This window comes from Callorhinus ursinus, unplaced genomic scaffold, assembly GCF_003265705.2.
Source record: "Callorhinus ursinus isolate GAN/ISIS: 27379988/994484 unplaced genomic scaffold, GSC_fseal_2.0 scaffold10, whole genome shotgun sequence".
NCBI lineage: Eukaryota > Metazoa > Chordata > Mammalia > Carnivora > Otariidae > Callorhinus > Callorhinus ursinus.
In genome coordinates, this window is record NW_027397072.1 from 77,028,938 (window position 1) to 77,053,194 (window position 24,257).

Consider the following 24,257-nt stretch of genomic DNA (forward strand, 5'->3'; position numbering starts at 1 on the left):
AACAAAGCTGGAGGCATCACGATGCTCCCTGATTTCAAGCTGTATTACCAACCTCAGGTAAGCAAAAGAGTATGACTGGGGCATAAAAACAGATACATAGATCAACAAAACATAACAGAAAGCCCAGAAATAAAATCACAAATATATGGCATCCATGGTTAATTAACTTACAATAGAGGAGCCAAGAATATACAATGGGGAAATAAATAGTATTGGGAAAACTAAACAGCCACATGCAAAAGAATGAAACTGAACCACTACCTCATACACAAAAATTAACTCAAAATGGGGTGCGTGGATGGCTCAGATGGTTAAGCATCTGCCTTCGGCTCAGGTCATGATCTCCAGGTCCTGGGATGGAGCCCCACGGGCTCCCAGCTCAGCAGGGAGTCTGTTTCTCTCTCTCCCTCTGCCTCTCCCCCTGCTTGTGCGCTCTCTTGTCTCTCTCTCTTAAATGAATAAAATCTTAAAAAAAAAATAACTCAAAATGGATCAAAAATGTCAACATAAGACCTGAAACCATAAAATTCCTGTAAGAAAACACAGGTATTGGGGCGCCTGGGCGGCTCAGTCGTTAAGCGTCTGCCTTCGGCTCAGGTCATGATCCCAGGGTCCTGGGATCGAGCCCCACATCGGGCTCCCTGCTCTGTGGGAAGCCTGCTTCTCCCTCTCCCACTCCCCCTGCTTGTGTTCCCTCTCTCGCTGTGTCTCTCTCTGTCAAATAAATAAATAAAATCTTTAAAAAAAAAAGAAAACACAGGCATTAAGCTCCTTGACATCTGTCTTGGTGTTAAGTTTTTGAATCTGACACCAAAAGCAAAGGCAATAAAAGCAAAAGTAAACTATTGGGACTACATCAAACTAAAAAGCTTCTGCAAAGCAAAGGCAACCATAACAAAATGAAAAAGCAACCTACTGAACAGAAGATATCTAAAATGATATATCCAATAAGGGGTTATAAAGAACTCTTACAACTCAATAGCAAAAAAATAATCCAATTAAAGTGTAGAAGATCTGGGGGTGCGTGGGTGGCTCAGTCATTAAGCATCTGCCTTTGGCTCAGGTCATGATCCCAGGGTCCTGGGATCAAGCCCCGCATTGGGCTCCCTGCTCAGCGGGAAGCCTGCTTCTCCCTCTCCCCCTGCTTGTGTTCCCTCTCTCACTGTCTCTCTGTCAAATAAATAAATAAATAAATAAAAAGTTGCTAAGAGTAGATCTTAAAAGTTCTCATCACAAGAAAAAAAATTTTATAACTACGTACAGTGACACACATTAGCTAGACTTACTGTGGTGATCATTTCACAATATATACAAATATCAAGTCATGTTGTACAGCTGAAACTAATAAAATGCTATACGTCAAAGTTCAAAGATAACACAAGAAAGTAAGCTGCGCCAGGCAATGACAAGCACGGACAGTATTACTAATTTAAAAAAATCAAGACTAAAAAGATTTTTGCCTGAGAAATTAGGGGAAATATATCATGAGACCGTCTCAGTTTAATTCAGGAAACAAATGTTGATGCCACAGCTGCAGTTACAAGGCACCAGGCTTGTACTGCAAAAGAACTTAATCTACTAGGGGTAAGGAAGACAAACACACAAATAACAAAAGAGGCTATTTATAACTGCCAGAAAAAAAAAAAAACAGAAACCCCACACTGCTGATTCAAACCATCCGACAGAGGAGGAGGAAGTCGAGGCAATTTTCATCTGAAGACGCAGCATGTGAAGTGAGATGTGTTCTGCAGAATTCCAACAGAACATGGGAAAAATGCTTTCCAATCAGTGACACCAGACAGAAGCAAGACTTTGTAGGGCTTATTCTAGATAGAGATGGCCTGAAGTCAGGGATTCAAGTATGGAAGTAGGGAGGACATAAGGACAGTTAACAAAGGCAAAGGATCCTCACTACAAACTGGCCACTTTTTTTGTAACTTATTTGGTAACTACAAGCCACTCAACACCTTGAGGCAGAGGATCTAATCCGAATTAGACTTTAAAAGCTTTTATCTGGCAATAGATTACAACTCTGAAACAATAAAGCCTTGAAACTCACCTTCTGTCAATATAGACTACTTAGAATAATTAATCAGTAACCTATGCTTGGAGCTAGGCAGACCAAGCCTAGCTGGTCTTTCCAACACTGCATCATTCTCAACAGAAAATTAAGACACTAGGGTGTATACCTTCTCTGCTCTCTTCACAATGGCTCTCTTCACTAATGCTGAAAGTAGCTGGGCAAAGAGCATGATCCCATTCACCTGCATTTCCATCCAACAGGTGCATTAAAAGAAGGTAGAAGACCTTTACTTTAAAGACTGTAAGACATTAATGAAAGAAATTGAAGATGACACAAAGAAATGGATATTCCAGGGGCGCCTGGGTGGCTCAGTTGTTAGGCATCTGCCTTTCGCTTGGGTCATGATGCCACGGTCTGGTCCTGGGATCGAGCCCCGCGTCAGGCTACCTGCTCAGCAGGAGGCCTGCTTTTCCCTCTCCCACTCCCCCTGCTTGTGTTCCCGCTCTTGCTGTGTCTCTCTCTGTCAAATAAATAAATAAAATCTTAAAAAAACAAAAACAAAAACGGATATTCCACGCTTATGGATTAGAAAAATTAAATTTGTTAAAATGTCCATAATACCAACAAAAGCAATCTACAGATTCAATGCAAACCCTATCAAAATTACAATACCAATTTTTAGAGGGCGCCTGGGTGGCTCAGTTGGTTAAGCCACTGCCTTCGGCTCAGGTCATGATCCTGGAGTCCCAGGATCGAGTCCCACATCGGGCTCCCTGCTCGGCGGGGAGTCTGCTTCTCCCTCTGACCCTCTTCCCTCTCGTGCTGTCTCTCATTCTCTCTCTCTCAAATAAATAAATAAAATCTTTAAAAAAAAAAAAACAATACCAATTTTTAGAGAACTAAAACAAATAATCCTAAAATTTGTATGGAACCACAAAAGACCCCAAATAGCCAAAGCAATCTTGAGAAAGAACAACAAAGCTGGAGGTATCACAATCCCAGACTTACTACAGTATATCCCAGATATACTACAAAGCTACAGTGATCCAAACAGTATGGCACTAACACAAAAACAGACACATTGATCAATGGAACAGAATAGAGAATCCAGAAATAAACCCACACTTATATGGTCAATTAATCTATGACAGAGGAGGCAAGAATATACAATGGGGAAAAGACAGTCTCTTTAAATAAATGGTGTTGGGAAGGGACGCCTGGGTGGCTCAGTTGGTTAAGCGGCTGCCTTCGGCTCAGCTCATGATCCCAGAGTCCTGGGATTGAGTCCCGCATCGGGCTCCTTGCTCAGCAGAAAGCCTGCTTCTCCCTCCCCCTCCAGCCTGCCTGCCTGCCGCTCCCCGGCTTGTGCTCTCTCTATCTCCCTCTCTCTGTGTCAAATAAAAAAAAATGTTAAAAATAAATAAATAAATAAATAAATAATGGTGTTGGGAAAATTGGACAGCTACATGCAAAAGAATAAACTGGACCACTTTCTTATACCATACACAAAAATAAACTCAAAATGGATTAAAGACCTAAATGTGAGATCTGAAACCAGAAAACTCCTAAAAGGAAACAGAGGCAGTAACCTCCTCGACAATGGCCTCAGGCAACGTATTTATGATCTGTCCCCTCGGGCAAGGGAACAAAAGCAAAAATAAACTATTGGGACTACACCAAAATAAAAAAGCTTTTGCACAGCAAAGGAAACCATCAACCTCCTGAATGGGAGAAGATATTTGCAAATGATATATCTGATAAGAAGGTAATATCCAAAATATATAAAGAACTTATGCCACTCAACACCGAAAACATAATAATCCAATTAAAAATTGGGCAGAGGACCTGAATAGACACTTTTCCAAAGAGGGCATACAGATGGCCAACAGACACATGAAAAAAGGCTCAACATCACTAACCATCAGGGAAATGCAAATCAAAACCACAAGGAGTTACCACCTTATACCAGTCAGAATGGTTAAAATCAAAAAGACAAGAAATAACAAATGCGGGAAGGGTATGGAGATAAGGGAACTCTTGTGTACATTTGGTGGGAATGTAATGCAACCACTGGGGAAAACAGTATGGTGGTTCCTCAAAAAATTAAAAATAGATTACCATATGATCCAGTAATTCACTCCTGGGCATTTATCCAAAAAAAAAGAAAGAAAGAAAGAAAGAAAACACTAATTTGAAAAGATATATGCACCCTATGTTCACTGCAGCATTATTTATAATAGCCAAGATATGGAAGTAACCAAGTGTCCAACCATAGATGAATGGATAAAGATGATGTGGTATATATACACAATAGAATATTACTCAGCCATAAAAAAGAGATCCCACCATTTGCAACAAAATAGACGGACCTAGAGGATATTATGCTAAGTGAATAAAGTCAGAGAAAGACAAATACTGTATGATTCCACTTATATGTGGAATCTAAAAAATAAAACAAATGAACAAATTAAAAAACAGAAATAGACTCATATTAATTCAGAGAACAAACTGCTGGTTGCCAGAGGAAAGAGGGTTAGGGAGATGGGTGAAATAAGTAAAGGGGATTAAGAGAGATAAACATCTAATTATAAAATAAATAAGTCACAGAGATGAAAAGCACAGCATAGGGAATAGTCAATAATATTGCAATAACATTCTATGGTGACAGATGGTGACTACACTTATTGGGGTGAGCACTAAGTAACTTATAGAATTATCAAATCACTATGTTGTACACCTGAAAGTAATGTAACACTGTATCTCAACTATACTTAAAAATTAAAAATAAATTCAAAAAAGTTTTAGAGAGAAACAATCAAAGTATTCATTGTGAACCTGACAGTCTAAGAGAACAAGAGTCTGTCAGTAGAGGAACCACAGCTGAGAGCATAGTCTAGAATGGACAGCACTCTGGAAATCTCCCTACTCTGCAGCCCCGCACTCCAAACACCCAAGTCTGCCTCTTGCCTCCTCAACACACCTCCCTGGTAAACCCTTCGTCTCCCCCATGATAATTCAATTCTTTTCTCACCTCACCTCAGAGGTGACTCAAACCACAAGCTGCAGGGCTAGAGAGGCTAAAAGTACATTTTGGTTTTCAGGCCTCACATTTCATCCTGGAGACAGCAGGGCTAAAGACGTTTATACCAGACAAAACGTGAAATGATACCATGTCTCCTACTTTTAATAGCAAACCTGCTCGCTTCAGTCCTGTCCTCCAGGCTGACCAGGCAGTGACCTTGCCCAACCCCACTTGCTGAACCCACAGCAGAGGCTGGCCAACCCAGGACAGGGCAGACGCCAGTCAAGCCTTACCTTCCCTTTCAGTGTCTGCAAAGCATCCAGATAGGCGGCCAGCATGGGCAGACTCAAGGTCTCCACCAGGGTGGTATGCAGCCACTGGATCAGCTTGGTGTCCCAGCTCACACTTGCCAGAGCCTGCCGCACTCTCCTCGCACACTTGTCCACAGCAACACGGCGCAGCACTGGCTCATTGCAAGCCTAGAAGATGCAGGTGAAGTGGTAACACATGAGGGCCACCTTGTTAACAACTGGGGCAGGCAGGAGAGGGACTGACAAGTTAGTCAGCCAGTAAGGCTGAACTAGGAAGAGAACACCAACGGGCCAATTTCTAGAGTCTTACCCCTTCATTGGCCAAGCGGGCAAGCCGGTCAGACTGCAGGGCTTTGAGGATCTTGTTAAATAGCTTGTTCTGGGCCATTGTCCAGCCAGTCCTATAAGAGAAACTCCGAGGAATTAAAGTCAAACGCTGGGGGCACTCCTCATGCATGTACACTGTACAAAGATTATGCCATGTTTTTTGTCCACACTATGAAATAATGTAACTCAAAGCAGCTTAAAGACCACAGAGCTAAAGCACAAGACCTAGATTCTAGTCCCAATCCTGCCCATAAGTCATCTCAGCCTACACTTGTATTAATATATACACTACAAGTCAAAACCAGTTATGAATGAAGTTTTTTTCAGTGCTAGCAAAGCTAATTATTTATCTAGAGGCTAAAATAACCCACTAATAAATAAAAGCATGGCACCATTGCACAGATATATTTGAATTTCACATGTTTAATATTTCACACAAAAAGACAGGATGAACAAGTATTTCAGTATACTAAAACCTCAGACTAAGATAAGAGACCTATTTAAATTACCTTTAGGAACATAACAAATGAAGCTTTTCCCTAATAGTGCATCCCACACCATCTCTTTCCCTTTTCCATGTACATTTTTTATATTTTTCTGTATACTACACAATTAGCAAGTTTACTTTTGAATGGTCTGTTCCATATAAGTTAACACTACACCAACCCCGCATGACACTGGTATACACGCTTCTACTCTGATTAAGGAAGGCTTAGTGTGTCCTCCAACTCAGCAGTAAACTCCTGCAATTAGAAACTAGTCCTACTGCTCTTGCTCCCATCTCATCACACCCAGCACAGTGGCGAGGAGCTTATTTAAGTCCCCCCTCAGCCCACTCCTGGCAATCTTAATGACTCTGATACTCGAACTCTGGCCAGTAACCTTCCTAAAGAGACTAAGAGAAAGGTAACAGAAGATGCCCAATTAATATTTATCAACTCTCCCTGCCACACACACACACACACAAAAACTGGTAATTAAGTTACCTTTAAAAAAACAACTTAAGTGGATGCCAGACTCAAATGAGAACCTGGAATGAGATCATAGTAGTATTTCAATCAGTAGGGTCAAAGTAAATAGGGCTGAGACAACTACTAGCCAATTGGAAAAAGAAAATCTGGACCCCTACACATCACTCTTTACACCAAAATAAATTCTAAGTAGAAAAGTTAAATATTAAAAAATAAAGTCACTAAATAGGAAAAAGTGGTGGGTATGTGTGTATAATGTATGAATAAGACCTTTCTAGGGGCACCTGGGTGGCTCAGTCATTAAGCGTCTGCCTTCGGCTCAGGTCATGGTCCCAGGGTCCTGGGATCGAGCCCCGCACTGCGCTCCCTGCTCTGAGGGAAGCCTGCTTCTCCCTCTCCCACTCCCCCTGCTTGTGTTCCCTCTCTCGCTGTGTCTCTCTCTGTCAAATAAATAAAATCTTTGAATAAGACCTTTCTAAATATGACCTAAGACCTAGAAGCCATAAAAGAAAGATAAATATTAACGATATCAAGATAAAACTTCAGGGCGCCTGGGTGGCTCAGTCGTTAAGCGTCTGCCTTTGGCTCAGGTCATGATCCCAGGGTCCTGGGATCCAGTCCCGCATCAGGCTCCTTGCTCAGCAGGAGACCTGCTTCTCCCTCTCCCACTCCCCCTGCTTATGTTCCTGCTCTCGCTGTGTCTCTCTCTGTCAAATAAATAAATAAAATCTTTAAAAGAAAAAAAAAAAAAGATAAAACTTCAAACTTCTATAAAGAAAAAAACTAAACTATCATAAAGTCAAAACACAATGGAAAAGTAACTGTCATTTCATTAAAATAGAAAAACCCTCCAGGAAATTAGTGACAAAATGATAAAATACTCAAAACAAAAACAATGGGCAAAGAACATGAAAAGGCAGGTCACACACAAAAAAGTAATCAACTCCCTCCAAAATCACACATACAAATGAAAACCATAAAATATTATTTTTCACCTATCAAATGGGTGAAAATTACGAAATTTAGTAATACTCTTTGTTGTAAGAGTGTAAGAAAATAGGTCTCTCCATACTTTGCTGATAGAAATATAAATTAGTACAACCTTTTGGAAAGTCATTGTGGAAAATCAATTATGGAGGGAAAAAAATCAATCAAAAAACCTAAGTCAAATCATGTCACTCTGCTCAAAGGCCTTTAGTGGCCCCATTTCAATCAGTTAAAACCAGCCACCTCCTTGCAGTAGGCTATCTGGACCCCACTGCCTCCAACCTCATCATCCATGACTGCCCTGACTTACTGGGCTTCACCACACTGCCCCATCCCACCTGACACACACACCCTCCATGCTCCCACATCGCAGACTGGGCCCTGGTCATCTATTCCTTCTACCTCAAACAACGGCTCCCTCTCCAATCTCCTCCAGGTCATTGCTCAAATGTTACCTTCTACTGAGGCTTCCCCTGACTCACCCTTATTTAAAACTACCAATACCCAGATTCCATATCCCCTTCCAGCCATATCACCACCTCATGCTCTACCCATTTTACTTCTGTTTAGTGTGTCTCCCTCTGCTAGAATGTAAAGGGCAACACAGCAGGGATTTTTGTTGGTTTTGTTTAAGTATAATATCCCCAGCATGTAAAACAGTGTCTGACACACAAGAGTCACTTGAATGTCTGCTGAATAAATAAATGGATGAACTGTATGCATACTACATTCCAAGTCCTGTAAATAGCTGAGTGCAGACACCAACCCCTACACTCCCTACCACACTAAGCACTGAGCAGGAGAGGAACGCTACATGATTCAGGCTCAACTGTAAACTGAGTGGGTGGGCATACCTGGGTGGGCAAACTGAGGGAAGGTGCTTGAAACAGCTTCAACAATCTCAATTTCTCTTACTTTATAACAGACTAGTATCTTTTCCATCATATACCACCAGCAAGATACCCTATTTTCTACAGGTCATCTAAGAATACTAGTAACGAGGCCTAATAAATATGCAGATGGAGGACAAATTACCCTTTGTTATTCATTTTCTACACTGATCCTACTGCCCTTAGAGTACCCTCTAGAAAGGGAGAAAATAACAGGCCTTCATTTCCTCTGTAAAATAAAATCTCCAGTTTTACGACTGACTACAGTTACACACACACAGACACACACACACACACAGTCCAAGAGAACACTAACTGGTTAGAGAACCAGCTCTGCAATAAAGAGATGGCTGTGTGTCCTCAGGCTCCTTGACTATAAAATATATGTGGACCTCTTGGTCTCCAAGGTTGCTTCTAGCAACCATAATCTCAGCTATGCTGACTGATGGAAGCACAAGTTGTAAGAGAACAGCTGAAGTCCACGATGGAGAATTCAGAAGCACCCTCTATCTTCAGTAGCTATTCTTGCTACAGCTGAATCCCTTAACCTCCCAAGCCTCCCACCCTTCATAACCCCCTTATGGGGTACTAAAAGCAGTCTTGGGTCTTGCGGAATTGTCCTTTTTCTTCTCCCCTAGTTCTCTTGGCTTAATTCCTGCTACTTCATTAGGATCCAGTCAGTTTTTGTTGTGGTTTGATATTTCAGAGATTTTTGACATAGGAGGTGGGGAGAGGCTTCAACTCAACAGTGGAACTCAGGATATCTCGGGATCAGGAAGGCTTGTGGGGAAGCAGCTCCAGCCCACTGGTTCACGATCTCATTTTCCTCCACATTATTTAAATGCACAGCACATTCACATGAGTAGTCGCTTTCTCATGTACAGCAATTCTCAGGTGGACTTGGAAATACAGTATTTCCATATCAACACACCTCTTTGTTTTTAATGGCTGGTTCCACCCTACTGGTGGGCATTTAGGTTGTGTCTCTTTTATTGCTATTATAAACGGTTGCAGTGACCACCCTTCCTTTCCCCACAAATACACACTACACACATCTGTCTACATCTTTATATAGGCATGTATCTCTGTAAGATAAATTTCAAGTGGAAATGAAAAATCAAAGGCTATCTGTGTCAAAAATTTCAAATTTCCAGTTGTGTGAAAATAGTATGTATAAAAAAACTGCAACACCTCTAAAGTGGTATTATACTGTGGCTTCACCCCAGGCAACATTGCTCACTTTTAATCAAACAGGTTAAGCAGCGAATACAATTCCTTCATGTTCAACAATCTCTTGTGCTTTCTCAAAGTCTATTGATCATGTTGCAAACTTTAATTCCAAGGGCAGAGAATGAGGTATAATTTATTTACAAGGCACCAACAGCAGTTCCAAAATTATCCTGTTCTTTATTATATAACAGGATGTTTTCTCTATTTGTTTTTCTTACTCTATATTTATTCTGAAACCCAAAATGATGGAAGCAAGAAAAATGATGTGAACAAAATGGGAGGGGGCTAGAAAGCTACTTAGAAATTACTACCATACACCAATACACCAAGGACAGCTGAGATTAAATTGAAAAACCACAATGTTGAGAGTCTAAAATCCCAGAAAAAGTTCTTAGGATTGTTGCTGGATATATAACAAAGTGATTCCAAGAACTGAAACGTGTTCTCTATATTTTGTCAGCTTCGTGGGAGGCTGGAAAATTAAGTGGGCAGGAAAAAAAAAATGATCTAACCCAAGATTAAGATAAAGAGCATGCAAAAGATATAATTAAGGAAAATTTTAAAAACAGGAGACAGAATTTTAAATACAAGTCTAAACAGTCAAATAGCTGATGGGAACTGTGGTGAGTCAATGTGCTCCCCCCACCTAAACCAATTCAATTTTCATGAGTGCAGAAGTGCCTTTTCTTCATTTCTTAAATGAGATCAGATAATCTCGTATTCCCCATGCTTTGATAGAACCTGACTGATGTCTGACCTCTGGCTCATCTTATCCAAAGCAGCCAAAGTCACACTGGTCCCAGAAAAGCCTGACGTTTTCAAAGGTAATATTCTTTCTCTGATACTGTTTTAAGGGAGACTAATTCAACATTAAAATGTCTAAAGGATTTTTTTTTAACCAGAAGTCAAACAGGGAGAGACAAAGAACATCAGAGGGACTGAATAGGCCACACTTATTTTTTTCCAGATTATAAAAATTCTTTGCTTAAACACTAAGAGAAAGGAAGAAAGGAAGAGGAAAGAGAAGGAGAGGGAGGGAGGGGGGAGAGGGAAAAATAACTCAAAGATCTTAGACTCAAAATTTCAAATATCCAACCTAAGATTAATACACAGACAGGCACATACAATATTGAGAGATATAATTAGAGCAAATTTTTAAATGCAGAACAATTTTCCTTTGGCTAAATTCAGAAGTTCTGAATTTTAAGATAAGACAAGCTGCTTAAGGACACTAGATTCTTTTACTGAAATGTTGGAAATGTCCTAAAATCCATTTGACCATGCTGAGAAATATCATGTGCCAGGAGTATTTTGTTAAATCTCTTTCAAAAGCTGTGTATCTAATTAAACTTGGCGTTTGATAAAACATCTGGGGGAAAAAAAAAAGCCGGTCCAACCTCCTCAGGACGACAGTGCTATACAGCAAATGTAAATCATTTTCAAAGGCTCTACAAGCCACAAGACTTTGACATGCAGACACAAGAGCATGATCTAGACCAGAGGTCGGCAAACTTATTCTTTAATAGACTATATAGTAAATATTTCAGTTTGTGGGCCACATGGCCTGGGTCACAAGGATTCAACTCTGTGGGTATGGTGCAAAAGAAGACAAGGACAATACCTAAATAACATGCATGGCTGTGTTCCAATGAAACTACATTTATGGACACTGAAATCTGATTTCATGTGTCTTTTGACTTTTTTTCAACCACTTAAAAATGTAAAAACCATTCTCAGCTCATGGACCAAACAAAAACAAGCAATGGGTGAAATCTGGCACATGGGCCATAGTTTGCCAACCCCTGATCTAGGCAATTAAATCAGGCAGAGAGGGATATTTAAATTGTTTCACAAAATATCAGGCATTACTAGAGAAAGTCAGAGTCGGTTGGGGGTAGGAGGGGGCCTTCATTATCTATCCCAAGAAAGCTATCTAAAGGCAGTTTCTACTGAAATAATTCAAGCGGGGGAAATAGGGCTCTAACAAAGAAAATTAAGTTTCTGACTCTACTGAGAGATCAGTAAGCTCTGAGGAAAAACAGATTTCTAGGGCACTGTCCTATATAGCCCATGAGTTCTTGATATGGGAAACTGTAATTTTACAGGATTTTATACAGGAAGAAAAGAAGCAGCAATTTAACAATCAAGTCAAGGGAAAGAACGGCAACAAGATGATTATAATCAGAGCACAAGGAACTAACTGCAAGCTCTACACAGGCTACACATCCAGAATTCGGGGACAAGGTCATAAAATGGTGACCTCTGAAATTGAAGCCAGTAAGTATCATCAAATAATGAAATTAGCTGTGTGCAAAAGTGACCTACCTGAAAAGATGGTTTGTAAGCCTGTTGCTAATGAGAGGACTCCTCCAAAATCTCATCAGACACTAAAAAACAAATAATCTGAGATAAACTGAGCGCTAATTAATCATATCAATCTGTGGCAATGTCATAACAGAAGGATGGAGGTCCACATGGAGAAAGACAAGCCAAAGATAAGATTCTGTCAGTGTTTCTTTGCAGGACAGGGCAGGTGATGGTGTTCCCTGGCCTACTCTGTGGGCCCATCTTGCTTTGAGGAAAGATGGGTGCCTCCAGCCGCCTTGTTGAAGGAGGGGGCCTCCAGGACAGACTGTCCACTCACCACCCACTTCTGGAACGGAATAGCTTCCCAAACTCTCCTACCAAGAAATGATGCTCTGGCCAGGCCACACCAGTGTCTCATCTGCCTTACAGGTTATTTCTCTTCTTATAAATTAAGAATCAGATATTCATATGCATTAAGTCTCTGATGACTTTGGTAAGTATGAGAAGAGTCCCTAAAAACCTCCTGGGTGGCTCAGATGGTTAAGCGTCTGCCTTCGGCTCAGGTCATGATCCCAGGGTCCTGGGATTGAGTCCCACATCGGGCTCCCTGCTCCTTGGGAGCCTGCTTCTCCCTCTGCTTCTCTCTCTCTCTCTCTCTCTCTCCCCCTCTCTGAGTCTCATGAATAAATAAAATCTTAAAAAAAAAAAAAAAACCTCCTGATCATGACCATGGGTGAACAGATAAAAAGAACTTCATGCAGCTCTCCCATGCAGTTTCAGAAATTGCAAACCGAGGACAAGGCAACTGGTAACACCACAAAGGGAGACATAACGTTGTAAGGCTGCCTTGTTCAGCCACCACTAACTGGTCTCTCTTTTTGAGAGGTTTGCCCTTAAAGAGAGGGTACATAGTCAAGAACACTGAGCTCTGGAGTCAGACGGCTTGCTTTGAACAAATTCCTGCCCCATCACTTCCTAAACTAAGGTTTCTTAAACTCCCCAAGCTCAGTTTCTTCATCTTATAAAATAGAGATGAAGAAGCGATATAGCTCAGAGAATTATTGTGAGGACTAAAAGAAATAATGCATATGAAGCACGTGGCACAGTGCCTGGCACCTAGAAAGCACTCAACAAATGGTAGTTCTTTTTAGGTACTACCATTGTTACCATTTTTTTAATTATTATTAACCGCAACAATGGCAATAAACCGTTTTGCTGCATTCACTGACTCCAGGAATACTCTAGTAGTTGACCTTCACTCACAGCAGAAGTTTCCCTCTTTAGCTGAAGCTCTGGAGAACATTTTCCGTTTTTAGGGCACAACAGTAATTCCAACTCAACACCCCAAACAACTTAACTTCTTCACAAGCTCTTCACCCAGGTGGAGAACCGTTCCTCCTCCCATAGCTACTACCCTCCTCACACAAGCATACCTGCTCAATCTCATTCCTTGCTTCTGACCAGACTCAGAAACCGTGCCAATTGCCTCAAACCTTCCTACCCTTCTTCCTATCTAATTACCTCTTCCTCTTCCATTATTATAAAACAAGAGCTCTCCAACATTATGGCAAGTTTACTACCTACACACTCTTGATGTGAAGATTTTAACATTCCCTTACACACAGCAGATAGAGATAGAGCCATCAAAGAAATGAATATTAAATCCACAATGAGATGTCACTTTGCATCCGCTAGAATGGTAATAATAAAAAAAGAGGCAGACAATAACAAGTGTTGGCAAAGATGTGGGAAAACTGGAACTCTCACACACTGCTGGTGGGAATGTAGAATGCCAAAGCCCCTTTGGAAAACAGTAGGAAATTCCTCAAAAGTTAAACAGAGTTACCATATGACCCAGCAATTCCATTCCTAGGTATATATGCAAGAGAACTGAAAACACATGTCCACAAAAAAAAGCACATGAATGTTCATAGCAACATTATCCAAAATAGTCACAGTGTTAGCAACCCAAATATCCATCAATGGATGAATGGATAAACAAAATGTGATATATCCACACAACGGAATTTCAGCAATAAAACGGAATGAAGTCCTGACTCATGCTACGACATGAATGAACCTTGAAAACATTATGCTAAGTGAAAAAAGGCAGATACAAAAGGACACATATCTCATGATTCCATTTATATGAAATGTCCAGAATACGCAAATTTAGAGAGAAAGACAGTAGACTGGTGGTTGCCAGGGGATGAAGGGATTGGGAGGAAATGGGAAGTAACTGTTAAAGGGTACAGAGTTTCTTTTGTGGATGACAAAAATGTTCATCAAATTGACTGTGGTTGCGCATATACTAAAAACCACTGATTGTGTACACATTAAACAGGTGAATTGTATGGTATGTAAATTTTATCTTCATAAAGTTGTTTGCAGTAAGTAAAAGATAAATAAATGTATGTTAAAGGAACAATGACAAATGGGCCAGAGAGGAATGGAGTCCCCTGGGTCAGCAGGAAGCAAGGGAATAAAATCAGCCAACAAACTCATGAAACCTCCCTCAAAACCATAGACTGTAAATCTATTTTTAAAAGCCACTCAAATCAAACAACTGTTAGCTTTTCAAGTGACTCCAAAACATTTTCATTACTCTAGTTATAGACCATATAAATACAGTATCTTACAAACGTACTCTTATTTAATGGCTTGTTTGTAGTCTGAGTAACTCCGACAGCATAGCCTACCCTATATAAGATACAGAACTAGTCATACCTATCATATTCAACTCATTTACTTATTCAATAAGCATTTATTATACGCCTACTACGTGCCAGGCAGTGTCCTAGGGTCAGGGATGCAAAGAGGGCTGAGACACAAGTCCTCCTCTCAAGCACCTCACTGCATCCTGAGCTGAGAGTTATAACACAGAGTTAAGAAAACATTCTGACTCGTGTGGCTACAAATGAAATAAACTCCTAATAGATGCGTTTCAACGAAGATGATGATACAAAATATTGACAATGCGATGACCATTAACCCTGCAGTGACCAGTCCTCCTGAGCAGCGGCCTACCTGTTGACATGCTCCTCCCAGTCCTCTGGTGGAGGAGGGGCATCTGCATCGGTCCTAGCGAAGATGACATGCCGTTCACACTCATTCATCACGCTGCGTGCCTTCTGATTGTCATAGAGGGGCACAGGAGTTGATGTGACTGTCTCCACATCTATTGGGACGTCTGATTCACTGTAAACAGGTGAGGAAATAGGACCAGGCCACACGTACTTCACACAACAGAGGTGTTTAACGATCATCTGGTTGCCAAAAAATGACTTTTTAATATAATCAGCTTGAAAGTATGCATAAGCACATTATACCCACAAGAAAATTACGATCCAAAGTCATCTTTCCCACACTTGTCTAGATCTCTGCCCTCTGACATGCTGTTATGTGCTGGGGGAACACAGTCATTTTAAAATGTGTCTACATAAAAAATGACAAACAGCTGTTTTTGTTAAAAGACAAAAACATTCCATAAGCAAACAGCTGACTGCCTAGATGTACTTTCCAATACAGTAACTATAAGCCACATGCAACTATTTCAATTAATAAAAATTAAGCAGAATTAAAAATTCAGTTCCTCGGTTACACTAGCCACATTTCAAGTGCTCCATAGACATATGTGGCTAGCAGCTCCCACATTAGACAGCACAGATACAGAACGTTTTTCTCACTGCAAAGAGTTCTGTTGGACAGTGCTAGTTTTAAATTATTCATACAAACTTTCCCTTTCATTAGCAAGTCAACTGGTAATTATATGCTATAAAAGCCTATGGTTGTCTAAGACAGATCACCTGGAATGTAGAGACCTTACTTAACTCACTGTTTAAGGAGTCTAGAACAGAAACAAACAGAAATGGATATGTGATGGATCTTTCATATTTTAAAATGTTGTTAATTAAATCCTAGTGCCATAAGGGCTCTTCACTGCACCAAACTAGTCACTCAAAATACTATGCCAATCAAAATGGTCTACTGGCTGTCTATCAAACATCACTTTTAACATTTTGACCCCCATGATTATCTTATTGCATCTATTCCCAATGGCTGGAATAATTACATCATTATGAAATGAAGTGAAATATGTGCAGCTAGATTTGGTGGTGGATGAAAGAGCTGATTACCTTCTCTGGACCAGACACTGAGCTAGGCACTTGGACTTGTATGCCTAAAAGAGAACTCCAGATGTCACCATTCCTAACCTATCCCCCACCGCCTCACCCCCGGTCTTCCCCAACTCATAATACCACTCAGCTACCCAAGCCAAAAATCTGACTCATCCTAATTTCACCTTTTCCCTGTCTTTCCAATTCACCACGGCAGGTCCTGTTGGTTCTACCTATGAAATACATCTCAAGGTCATCCTTTTTCTTCATCTGTACTATTTCTGCCTCTACTCAACCTATCATGATCTCTGGTCCCCACTACTGCAATGGTATACTAGCAGGTCTTCTATTTCCACTACTGAATTGTATCTATTCAACAAAAATTCAAAGTGATCTTTTAAAAATATAAATCCAGGCACCTAGGTGGCTCAGTCGTTAAGCGTCTGCCTTCAGCTCAGGTCATGATCCCAGGGTCCTGGGATTGAGTCCCGCATAAAATCTTAAAACAAACAAACAAACAAACAAAACACCACTATGCTATTCATGTTTAAAACACACACATCATGGTATCTCTAGCTCATTAAGGCTCAATAGGAGATGTAAAGAAGCAAAATAAAAGATCTCTATTCACCAACAAACCTAAAACCTGTCCTAGAGGAAAGATAAGACATTCGATTAGATTAAAACAAAGAAAAGTCTCTTCCCCCCAAAAAAGTTTACAAAATTATTCAGGGCATGATTTGATCATCAAAATAGAATATATCAATCTTGAAATAAAATTAGAATAACTTAAAGCTCAAAAAACTGCTAAACAAGTTTATTTAGGCCAAACGTAATTGTATCACATATTACATAGTAAGTTTATAAAAAAAAATCCTTACCCTATAATGTAGGCCAGTTGAAAATACAATCAGACCTAGGAAGGGTTTACATCAACCCGTGGGTGACAAGCTAAGAGAGAAAGCAAGGCGGAATATGTCTTGGAATATGCTCCTAAACTTTGCTGGGTGAAGCCAGAAAAGAGAAATCACATTACCTCAAAAAGGTTATCATTGCCAGTGTTGGAGCAAGCCAGAACACTGGAGTAAAGGAAATGAGTCTAATCCTGAGTGACAATTTTTAAAACATCAACTCTTCTGTCTTTTTCATCACCAGCTAAATAATCCTCTTTCCATACAAGTCCTATTAACTACGTGGAATATGTTGTTTGCTTTCCTAACTTGTTAGATGTCTTGAATGCAGATGTCTACATATAGGCCGGATAACCTCACACTGCCTAACAGAGATGCCTTAAGTAAATATCCAAGGCCCCCATATAATCTCCCACAATAAAATCCTTTCTAATCCCCACCATCTGATTACTGTCCAGTTAGAGGGGAAGGGCAGCCCTTAGGAGAGAAGCCCAAACTCACATGGTACTTTCATGCTGCCTCCGGGGAGTAACAAAGAGCATGCGCGTAGGGCGAGCACTACTGGCATCTGGGTGGGCACTCCACGGCTTGGCATAGCTATGATCCAGAAAAACCAGGTCCAGCTCCCGCTCGTGCACTGAAAGCTGAAAGAGCAGCGAGGTGCCCATGCGCCGCGCTGAAGTCTGGAAGTCCCTCTCCCCACCCCGGTGGGCCATGTCAGTAGAGGGCCAGCAAGTCAGAGAATGGGTATCTGCATGCTAGTCACCTGCAGTGAAAAGTTTCGGTTTAAGGCAATTCAAAGATTCTAAATTTCTTCCAACCTAGAATAATATCTAATATGCTTGTTACTTTTGTGACTTTCTATCATTCATAATTGAGTATCCATTACACCACAGACCCTTGGCCACCATAGGAAGGGCTCCTGAGATCCCACACCACCCCTAAAAAAGGCTATTGGCACCACAGGATCCTCCATACTCAATCCCTACAAAATTCGTTTACTGGACAGCTGATTGACTCCACTGTTCACAAAGGCCTCACATGGACACGTACTAAACTTGCTTGGCCAGCACCACAAATTCCTGTGCAGGGAGGAAAGGTTCTGGCAAACACGAATCACAAACATTCATTCTTCCAAAACTAAGGGGCTCCGTCGCTCCATTGCTTCACACCATTTCCCAAATATTCAGAGCCGTCTCGGCGGCCAGAGCGGGAGCACTCCAGTAACAGCAGGGCAACGTGGGCCTCTAGGAAGCCCTTCAAGCCTCCTTCTTATGTTAAAAGTTTTGCAACTACTTCCTAATGCCCCGGAGTCCTTAAAATATCCAGATGAGAACTCCTGCCAAAGGCTGCAGCAAAACGCCATACCAGGAAGTCCCTTCTCCCCCGCCCCAGGGTGGGCAGTCCCCGGCAAACCGCCCGGTACTCCACGTACCCCTCCGGCGGTCTCGCCACTGAGCCTCGAAACGCCCCATCTAGTAGGCAGGGCTTATAATGCGCACTGTATAGACGGAGGCGCCGGCTCGGGGGGAGATGAAGCCACTTGGCCAAGGTCACCGAGAGTTCGCGACGAGGAGGAGCCGCCTCGCACCCGCCTCGCACCCGCCTCCCGCCCGCGTCACGGGCCCGGGCCCGGCCGGGCTCCCGCGTCACGGCGGCCCAAGTCCGTCCCCGGCCCAACGCGCCCGTCCGACCCCAGCCGCCCTGGCCCCGGGCTCTAGCCCCCGATCCCCGCATGCCCCGGGAGTCCTGAAGCCCTCGCCGAGACTCCCGCTCGCCCCGACCCCGGGCCGCGACCCGCCGGACCCGCCACCCCGCCGGGGCCGGCCCTTCCCTCACCCGCAATCGCCGGGCCGCGCGCTCGGCCCGGGCCGGATCCCTGCGCGCGTGCGCGTTACCGCCTCCACGCCCGGCGCCCCGCAAAATGCGGAAGCGGATTATCGCCTGAGGAGGGCGGTGAGCGGCAAAACCCGGAAAAGGAGTGGCTGCGGCCACAAAGGCGGGAAGAGGAGCGCCAGGAGGCGCGCGGGTCTCCTCCCAAGCAGAAAGTCAGCACTCAGTCTAGAGTTGAGACCACCGCCCTGCCGCTGAGGAGTTTAAGGAAGCAGTGTCGCTCAAGGTAGAGATCAGACTTGGCGGGTTGGAATCTCAGCTCCAACCCACGGCTTAACTCCACGGCTTTATGACCCCAGCAAGATCTCAGCGTCCCCCCTCATCTCTAAATGTGCAAATACTTCACTGGGCAGCTGAGAGAATGAAATGAGTAATTCTGGTAACGTGGCAGGAGCACCAATAGATCTCAGGATGATTAATAATTACCATGAGGGGCCCCCAGAGTGTCCTACAAGAAGAAAGATGTACCACGAAGGGATTGGGGTGATGTCATGAAGGGGAAGTCACCTAAGGTTAAACTCTGAAGGACCAGGCCATTGCAGAGGGATTGGAAAGGTTAGTAAGGGCCCAGACGGGGACAGCAAATGGACCAAGTACAGTCCAATACCAATACCATTTTCTTTGGTCTACCCACCGCTTTCTTAAAATTTTATTGCAAACTTTTTTTTTTTGAGAGAGTGAGTGTGCGCGCAGGTGTGCGCGCACTAACAAGCGAGTGAGCGAGTCGGGGAGGGGCGGAGGGAGAGGGAGGGAGAATCTTAAGCAGACTCCCGGCTGGACACGGAGCCCAGGCAGGGCTTGATCTCAAGACCTTGAGGGCATGACCTGAGCAGAAATCAAGAGTTGGGTGCTTAACCGCCTGAGCCACCCAGGTTCCCCTAATTGCAAACATTTTTTCAAACTAGGGAGATTTCATGTAAAAATCCAGATTTCTGCACTCTGTTAAAAAGTTGGAGACTGTGGCAGCACGGGACTCACCTTCCAGCGTGGCAAGCTTGGAGGCTGCATATGCCCTCACTCTGGCCACCTTCACTAGGCGTCCTTGCCCCCCCCCCCGCCCCCGCATTTGATTCATTACCCAGCCCTATACCACAAACAGGCACACACACCGCACCCCCAGGCTAGATTTAACTGTAGGTGTTCCTGGGGTGGAAAACAATCAAGAGTCAAGTCCAGTCATTCTAGGGTGATTAGTGGATTGATTCGGCTCATTTTGGTTGCCTCTCAGGGCAGGAGTGAGACAACTGAAATAACGCTGATTGGAAGTAGGTCCAGAGACCAGCCAAAAGAAAGAAACACAGTGCTTCAGAGGGCGTGTGCAATGCAACACAGCCCTCAGTGCCCAGAGGAAAGATGGAAGGTTCAGGAGTGGGGAGGCAGTAGAGAGAAAGGAGGCAAACTGGTCATTTCACGATTCTGGACTCTTTCCAACAGGATAGTGAGTGTTCTCTATAGCAGAGAGGTCAAACCCTTAACACTTGCTTTGGAGGGGTTTTTCCAGGGCCTTGGCAGACATGATTAATCAATCAATCACGGTCCACTGTGACCACAGATGCAACTTCAAAATCATTTTCTCCACACAGGACTCCAGGTTGTCACTACCAATTGATTAGAGTTGGCCATCTCCTCTCTAAAATGTCTTTCCTTCTGATATCCTGGAGGATACACTTGGCATTCAGTCATTCGTTCACAAATATTTCTTAAATTCCTACTATGCAATAAGTCCTATGCTAGGTGCCGAGGATACAGCACTGACGAGGCATGCTTCTTTTTAATCTACATAAATAATTGTTTAATTTACAACCGTGAAAATAAGGGCTAGCATTTAGAGAATGCCAAACAAGTTCTAAGTGACATAGATGACCTACTTCATTTAACCCTCTCAATGGCTTTATATGCTAGGTTTTATTATAGTCCTATCCAGGGAGGTAAAGTATTTTGCCCAAGGTTACATAGCTAATAAGTATCAAAGGCAGAACTAGAAACCAGCCTGGCTCCAGAACCTAGGCATTTGACCCCTCACAACTCCACTCCCCACCATACCTACTGTGATTAGTTAAAGGGCAAGGTGATGAGCATACAGAACAGTGAGCCAGCCTTGGCTTGGGTGATGGGGTAAGTGTCCCTATGAAGGTGACACTGAAACTGAAACCAAGAGCAGAATGAGGTAACATGGTATACACTGGGAGAGAAGATCTCTAGGAGAAGGAACGGGGGTCAGGGGGAGGCTCTGAGAGGCAGAAGGGAGCTTGATAACATTTTTTTAAAAAAGGTAACTAGGAAACAGTGGTCAGCAAGTGGAAAGAAATGAATTTGAGAAAGAGACATAAGCCAGAGCCTGCAGAGCCTTAGATGCCCCAATAAGAATTTTGGTACTGACCATAGAGAGTAAAGAGTAGATCCTCAAAGTCAGGGGCATTAACCTTCTTTGTATCCTTCAGAGAACATAGCCCAGGACATAGGGGGTGGTTTCTGTGTTGACTGATTGATGATCCATGGATTGGTTGACAGATAGCAGGACACCAAGGCAAGAGACATGGTTCAAGATGAAAAATAAATCTTTACCACTTCACATCCACTAGAATGGCAAAAAACTCAATGGTGACACCAAAAACATGGTAAGGGGCCCTGGCTGGCTCAGTTGGAAGAGCATGCGACTCTTGGTCTTGGGGTCGTAAGTTGAACCCCATGTTGGGTGTAGAGATTACTAAAAAAAATAAACATAAAAAAAAGGAGTATCACAGAGCTACTGAAGGATGTTGGAAGACTTGGTCAGACTTTCAAAATAAGCAAGCAAATGAAAAAACAAAGCAAATTCTTAATTTACAGGAAAACACAAAGTTATATAAGAAAGGATATGGGTGCGCCCAGGTGGCTCAGTTGGTTAAGCATCTGACTCTTGGTTTCAGCTCCTGTCATGATCTCATGGGTGGTAAGATCGAGCCCCAGGTTGGGCTCTGTGCTCAGAGGGGAATCCGCTTAAAGAGTCTCTCCCTCTGCCCCTCCCCCAACTCACACATACTTGTGTACTCTCTCTCTCTCTAAAATAAATCTTAAAAAAAGAAAAAGGATATGGAATTAGAGTACAGTTGACCCTTGAACAACATGGGGGTTAGGGACGCCGACCACCCCAACTTGCACAGTTGAAAATCCATGTATAACTTTTGACTTCCCCAAAACTTAACTACTAAGTCTACTGTTGACCAGAAGCCTTACCAATAGCATAAATGGTAGATTAACACATATTCTGTATGTTATATGTGTTACATACTATATTCCAACCATAAAGTAAGCTAGAGAAAAGAAAAAAATATTAAGAAAATCATAGGATTGGGATGCCTGGGTGGCTCAGTCAGTTAAGCATCTGCCTTCAGCTCAGGTCATGATCCCAGGGTCCTGGGATCAAGCTCCCGCATTGGGCTCCCTGATCAGCGGGGAGTCTGCTTCTCCCTCTGCCTGCTGCTCCCCCTGCTTGTGTTCTCTCTCTCTCTCTCTGACAAATAAATAAATATTTTAAAAAATGAAAGAAAATAAGAAGGAAGAGAAAATAAGTTTACAGTACGGCACTGTATTTATTTTTTTAACCTTTTTTTTTGAAGATTTTATTTATTTATTTGACAGAGAAATAGACAGAAGAGCACAAGCAGAGGGAATGGCAGAGACAGAGGGAGAAGCAGGCTCTGCACTGAGCAGGGAACCTGATGCGGGACTCGATCCCAGGAACCTGGGATCACGACCCGAGCCGAAGGCAGACACTTAACCATCTGAGCCACCCAGGCGCCTACGGCACTGCATTTATTGAAAAAAATCCACGTACAAGTGGACCCACGCAGTTCAAACCCAAGTTGTTCACAATGGAAAAATCATCAAATTAAACTGACTTTAAGAATGGCAGCTTGGAGCACAGCAAAAAGTTGGAGGTTTGAATTCCATTCCCAATTCTGGTTGTATCTTTTTTCTTTAAACTGATTACTGTTACCACAAAGTTTGAAAGGTGCTTTTGATGTGAATAGCAAAATTCTGGTATATTGTGGCTTAAGAGTACCTATCTCAGTGTGCCTGGGTGGCGTAGTCGGTTAAGGAGCTGACTCTTGACTTCAGCTCAGGTCCTGATCTCAGGGTCATGAGATTGAGCCCCGCATCAGGCTCCATGCTGGGCATGGAGCCTGCTTATGATTCTCTCTCTCTCTCTCTCTCTCTGCCCCTCCACCCCCAGTCTCTCTCTCTCTCTCAAAAAAAAAAAAAAAAGGAATACCTGTTTCTCAGAGGAAGGTGTTATAATGTTAATGAACAGTACCAAATACACTGTGCCTATCTTCAATTTAATCTTTGAATGTATGTTGTTTGATCAGCTCCCTTCTGTGTGATGGTACCATGCATAGAGTCAAATCCTTGTGATGTTTTGTGTGGCTGTAGACTTTGGCAACATGTAAATAATGTGTAAAGCAAGTTTTTATGATTGAGGAATCAAATTTATTGAATTTTATTATTGAAAGTTGAAACTTGGCATGTATGAACAAAAACAATAAAATACTCTTGGGTGCCTGGGTGGCTCAGTTGGTTAAACGACTGCCTTCAGCTCAGGTCATGATCCTGGAGTCCCGGGATCGAGTCCCACATCGGGCTCCCTGCTCGGCGGGGAGTCTGCTTCTCCCTCTGACCCTCTTCCCTCTGGTGCTCTCTCTCTCACTCTTTCTCTCAAATAAATAAATAAAATCTTAAAAAAAAAAAAGAAAGAAAAGAAACACTAAATTAAAAAAAACAATAAAATACTCTTTTCATGGGGGAAAAAAAAAGCTCATGTTGTTCAGAGGTCAACTGTATATTCCTTGATCTTCAGTGAAACAATATACATCAGCATAATAATGAAAAGACTGGGTGTAGGTTCAGTCCCCAGATGAGGGGTGATTGTATTGGGAGAAGAGGATGCAGGGATGCAGGAAAGGCAGAGTGAGAGAGAGCTAAACTCACGTGCATAATAAACAGCAGTAGCAATGGCTGCAAGTGATGAATGGGGAATTGGGGGAGAGAGAAACTGGGAGGCAGGAAGGAGTGAGGGATGGGATAAGAGCTGACTTCATAGCCAGTGTCTCAAATTGAAAAATTCAAGGGATGCTATTTAGAAACATAGAGGTTAATACTAGAAGAAATGACCCAAAATGAGCAGTGCCTGCCCCTTGTCTCCCACTGTTCATTCTCTCTCCCTGGCACTTATCCCAGGCCAGGCTTCTGCTCTTTTTCTGTTTATTCTCCCATCAGTGCTATGT

General features: G+C 42.6%; 1 protein-coding gene across 12 annotated transcripts in view; it reads right to left on the bottom strand.

The window, feature by feature from the left end:
* Window positions 1-19,010, bottom strand: part of KANSL3 (KAT8 regulatory NSL complex subunit 3) — a 43,295-nt gene extending 24,285 nt beyond the window's left edge. For 6 of the 12 annotated variants that reach the window (XR_012379847.1, XR_012379850.1, XR_012379846.1 and 3 more), the window contains exons 1-5: window positions 18,937-19,010; window positions 17,599-17,863; window positions 15,096-15,266; window positions 5,667-5,757; window positions 5,339-5,524 (exon numbers count right to left, since the gene is read on the bottom strand). Coding sequence is in view for 2 of the 12 variants with exons in the window: in XM_025868931.2 (XP_025724716.1) it covers window positions 5,339-5,524; window positions 5,667-5,757; window positions 15,096-15,266; window positions 17,599-17,813 (663 nt within the window). In the remaining 10 variants the exon portion in view is untranslated. Of the gene's footprint in view, window positions 1-5,338; window positions 5,525-5,666; window positions 5,758-6,669; window positions 6,714-12,086; window positions 12,149-15,095; window positions 15,335-17,067; window positions 17,138-17,598; window positions 17,864-18,532; window positions 18,873-18,936 lie in introns of those variants that run through there. The other 6 variants (XR_012379852.1, XR_012379845.1, XR_012379851.1 and 3 more) reach the window with 6 other exon arrangements.
* Between the last annotated feature and the right edge of the window lie 5,247 nt (window positions 19,011-24,257).